At 47.7% G+C, this 4,467-nt stretch overlaps 1 protein-coding gene across 8 annotated transcripts in view; it reads right to left on the reverse strand.

Annotated features, from left to right (window-relative positions):
- Positions 1-2,600, reverse strand: part of LOC122552295 (ras-specific guanine nucleotide-releasing factor RalGPS1-like) — a 120,541-nt gene extending 117,941 nt beyond the window's left edge. For 3 of the 8 annotated variants that reach the window (XR_006312349.1, XM_043695016.1, XM_043695009.1), the window contains exons 1-2: positions 1,805-1,828; positions 1,069-1,173 (exon numbers count right to left, since the gene is read on the reverse strand). Coding sequence is in view for 7 of the 8 variants with exons in the window: in XM_043695016.1 (XP_043550951.1) it covers positions 1,069-1,173; positions 1,805-1,813 (114 nt within the window). In the remaining variant the exon portion in view is untranslated. The other 5 variants (XM_043695015.1, XM_043695010.1, XM_043695011.1 and 2 more) reach the window with 5 other exon arrangements.
- Between the last annotated feature and the right edge of the window lie 1,867 nt (positions 2,601-4,467).

Raw genomic sequence — 4,467 nt, forward strand, 5'->3', positions numbered from 1 at the left:
AAAGAGACCTTGGAGTGCAGGTTCATAGCTCCTTGAAAGTGAACTCGCAGGTAGATAGGATAGTGAAGGTGGTGTTTGGTATGCTTTCCTTTATTGGTCAGAGTATTGAGTACAGGAGTTGGGAGGTCATGTTGCAGCTATACAGGACATTGGTTAGGCCACTGTTGGAATATTGCGTGCAATTCTGGTCTCCTCCCTATCGGAAAGATGTTCTGAAACTTTGAAAGGGTTCAGAAAAGATTTACAAGGATGTTGCCAGAGTTGGAGGATCTGAGCTATAGGGAGAGGCTGAACAGGCTGGGGCTGTTTTCCCTGGAGCGTCGGAGGCTGAGGGGTGACCTTATAGAGGTTTACAAAATTATGAGGGGCATGGATAGGATAAATAGGCAAAGTCTTTTCCCTGGGGCGGGGCCGTCCAGAGCTAGAGGGCATAGGTTTAGGGTGAGAGGGGAAAGATATAAAAGGGACCTAAGGGGCAACTTTTTCACACAGAGGGTGGTACGTGTATGGAATGAGCTGCCAGAGGAAGTGGTGGAGGCTGGTACAATTGCAACATTTAAGAGGCATTAGGATGGGTATATGAATAGGAAGGGTTTGGAGAGATATGGGCCGGGTGCTGGCAGGTGGGACTCGATTGGGTTGGGATATCTGGTCGGCTAGGACGGGTTAGACCGAAGGGTCCGTTTCCCTGCTGTACATCCAGCTACTGCACAGGCCTGCCTATGGGATCCTGCCACGTGCAAAGTGACTGCTGCATTTCTCAAAATTCCAGCAGTGAATAGTTCAGAGTTGTTGCAAAGGATGTTAAAGAGGTGTTAGCAAAATGCAAGCTCTTCCCTTGCAGCTCCCAGCTCAGCCAGAACAGAGAGCTGGGAGGAGAACTCATGAACTGCATTTCATCAAACCCAACGGTTTATTCCACGATATTTAATCTGAAGTTAAACTCCCTTTTCAATGCGACATTCCATGTCAGTGTGTCAATATACCTCACAATACTTTCTCTGTATTCGGCTATGGGCGCCGGAGGCTACAACAACAGACTGAGGCTGAGACACAACACATTCCTACCTCGTGGTCACAATCTGACTCCGTGTCACTGTGCAAGTCTTCGGTCATCTCCATAGCAACAGCTGGCAATCCTTCAACCTTGGGACACCCCAAGTGGGTCAAACTCTGTAAAAGATGGAATGGAAGTAATGAGCTTCAGGTTTCACCTTTGGAGAATGTATTTCATTAAATGAGCCATCAAATAGAGTAGGTATTGGAACAATTAAAGATTACAACCAGCAACCTGACAATTCTAAGCATTTCCCTTTGATATTCCCACTCCCCTTGCCAAATATCAAAATAATTAATACAAAAAATTAAAATGGAAAACATTTACCTACATGTACCACTATTAGGGTAAAACACCCCAATGTATTCTGCAGCAGTGAGCCAGAGAAAGACACAAGGAGAAATGTTTTAAGGTGAATTCAAATGGAGAGAGACCGAGAGATGAAGGAGTGAGGTGGGGCAAAGCCAGAGTTTGGGGCCTCTGCAACTACTGATGGGGGATGGGGGAGGGGGGCAATGGAATTAGACAGGGGCAGAGGCTGGGGAAGGTTCTGGAGATGGGGAGGGGCAAGGCACATCTCACAGGTGCCTAATGCAATGATACTCAGTATTGGCTCACCCTCCTCCCAAACATTCAATGACAGCACAATTCACCAAACTCCCCTTTGGATGCCTCTGCTATCCCCCACCCACCCTTAATGGTCACAGCTTTAACAATCCACATTTATGTGATGGGGTTCCACAGAACCTTCTTCATATGTGTTCCAAAAGTGAATTACTTCTCCAAGTAAGCACTGGCCCTCAAATGTCTCATTTAATTAAAACTCCATCAAATTCTTTCAAGTTGAAGAGTCCCCTTCTCCTTGACTCTGTTGAATAAGTAAATTTAAGTTCCCACCAGTCACATCAGCAACAGCTGCACACAATTCCCAAAACAAGCTTTTAAAAGATTAACAGTAAGACACTATAATCCAAACATGAAATGTTGTAGATTGGGAGATATACCCTCAGCACCTAGACCTGGAAATTCTCAGGCCAGGCCAGTGCAGCCCCTGGTCAGTTCCAGGCCAGGCCGGTGCAGCCTCCGATCTGTTCCAGGCCAGGCCGGTGCAGCCCCTGGTCAGTTCCAGGCCAGGCCGGTGCAGCCCCTGGTCAGTCCCAGGCCAGGCCGGTGCAGCCCCTGGTCAGTCCCAGGCCAGGCCGGTGCAGCCCCTGGTCAGTTCCAGGCCAGGCCGGTGCAGCCCCTGGTCAGTCCCAGGCCAGGCCAGTGCAGTGCAGCCCCTGGTCAGTCCCAGGCCAGTGCAGTGCAGTGCAGCCCCTGGTCAGTCCCAGGCCAGTGCAGTGCAGCCCCTGGTCAGTCCCAGGCCAGGCCAGGCCAGTGCAGCCCCTGGTCAGTCACAGGCCAGACCGGTGCAGCCCCTGGTCAGTCCCAGGGCAGGTTACCATTTGTAGGAAAACAGCAGCTTCGCGGGTTCATGTTTGAAGAGAGAGGCGCGGTCCCGCGCACACGCGCACCCGGCTGCTACCTGTCTGCGCACGCGCACCAATCGGGGTCTCGCCTCAGGTGAGCAATTAAAGGTGCGCGCCTGGAGAGAGCTCGTGTGAGTGAGACAGTGAGTCTGTCTTTCTTTAACTCTCTCTATCTATCTATATATCTCTGTGTGTGTCTCTCTCTCTTTCTCTTTCTCTGTGTGTCTTTCTGTCTCTCTCTCTGTGTCTCTCTGCCTGCCTGCCTGCCTGCCTGTCTGTCTGAGATAAAGCCAGAGGAAAGAGATAAAACAACACCTGAGTCTATCACTGTCCCTCAACATCTCGCCTGAAGGTGGGACCAAACCCAACTGGAGTCTTTGGAAAATCAACACAGCTTCAAATCCAACAGTGAGAGGTCAAGCAGCAAAGGACAATGTCGAGTAGGGAGGGGAGCATCATCCAACTGACCAGGTTCTGGGTCAGCCTGAACCACACAGTCACAGAATCAGAGACTTCCTTTAACAAAGAAATAGGCCTTTCAGCCCACCTTGTCTATACTGGCTCTCCCAAAGAGCATTTATTTTATGCGCAGCGCATATTACCTCCCCAAAACAAAGCTCGAACAGATCAGTCAAACCTGATTCCTATTTCACCAAACTGTGTTGACTCTGCCCAATTATCTTCAACTTATCGAATTGCATTTACATAATGTTATTAATAATAGTTTTTAATATTTTTCCTGTGACAGATGTGAAGCTAACTGTCCTGTAATTCCTGCTTCCTAGTTCTTCTGTTTGATTAAAGATGTTAAATGCACAAACTTTCAATCTAATAGGACCTTGCCCAAATCCATGCACTGTTGAAAAATTAAGACCATAAATGATCTCGTGAGCTATATTGTAAGTTCCTAGATTGATGTCCATTAGGACCAGGTACCTTGTCAGCCACAGCTCCAACAACTTACCCAAAACCACTTCCCTGCTGATTTCCCTGAGTTCCTCCCACTCGTCCATTTCCTCATTTCTTTTGGGATTTTCTCCAGTTTTTTTTCATTAACTCGAGGAATGTGGGCATTCACTTGGCGAGGTCAGTTACCTGTTTAATTCATCAGCTGTTTCCCTTATGTTCAGGTCATCGAGCTGTACAGCGTGGAAACAGACCCTTCTGTCCAACTCGTCCATGCCGACCAGATATCTTAACCTAATCTAGTCCTGTTTGCCAGCATTTTCCCCATTTCCCTCCAAACTCTTCCTACTCATGTCCCCATCAAGGTGCCTTTTAAATGTTGTAATTGTACCAGTCTCCACCACTTCCTCTGGCAGCTCATTCCACACCTGCACCACCCTCTGTGTGAAAAAGTTGTCCCTTAGGTCCCTTTTAAATCTTTCCCTTCACCCTAAACCTATGCTCTCTAGTTCTGGACTCCCACACACCAAGAAAGAGATTTTGTCTATTTACCCTATCCATGCGCCTCATAATTTTATAAACTTCTATAAGGTCACCCCTCAGCCTCTGACACTCCAGGGAAAACAGCCCCACCCTGTTCAGCCTCTCCCTGTAGCTCAAATCCACCAACCCTGGCAACATCCTTGGAAATCTTTTCTGAACCCTTCCAACTTTCACAACATCCTTCCTATAGTAGGGAGATCAGAATTACATGCAATATTCAAAAATTGTCTTCACATATGTCCTCTATACCTGCAACATGACCTCCCAACTCCTGTACACAATGGAATGACCAATAAAGGAAAGCATACCAAACGCTGCCTTCACTATCCTATCTACCTGTGACTCCACTTTCAAGGAGCTATGAACCTGCACTCCAAGGTCTCTTTGTTCAGCAACACTCCCCAGGACCTTACCATTAAGTGTATAAGTCCTGCCCTGATTTGCCTCTTCAAAATGCAGCACCTCGCATTTATCTGAATTAAACTCCATCTG

This window comes from Chiloscyllium plagiosum, chromosome 8 (genome assembly GCF_004010195.1).
Source record: "Chiloscyllium plagiosum isolate BGI_BamShark_2017 chromosome 8, ASM401019v2, whole genome shotgun sequence".
In the NCBI taxonomy this organism is placed as follows: Eukaryota; Metazoa; Chordata; class Chondrichthyes; order Orectolobiformes; family Hemiscylliidae; genus Chiloscyllium; species Chiloscyllium plagiosum.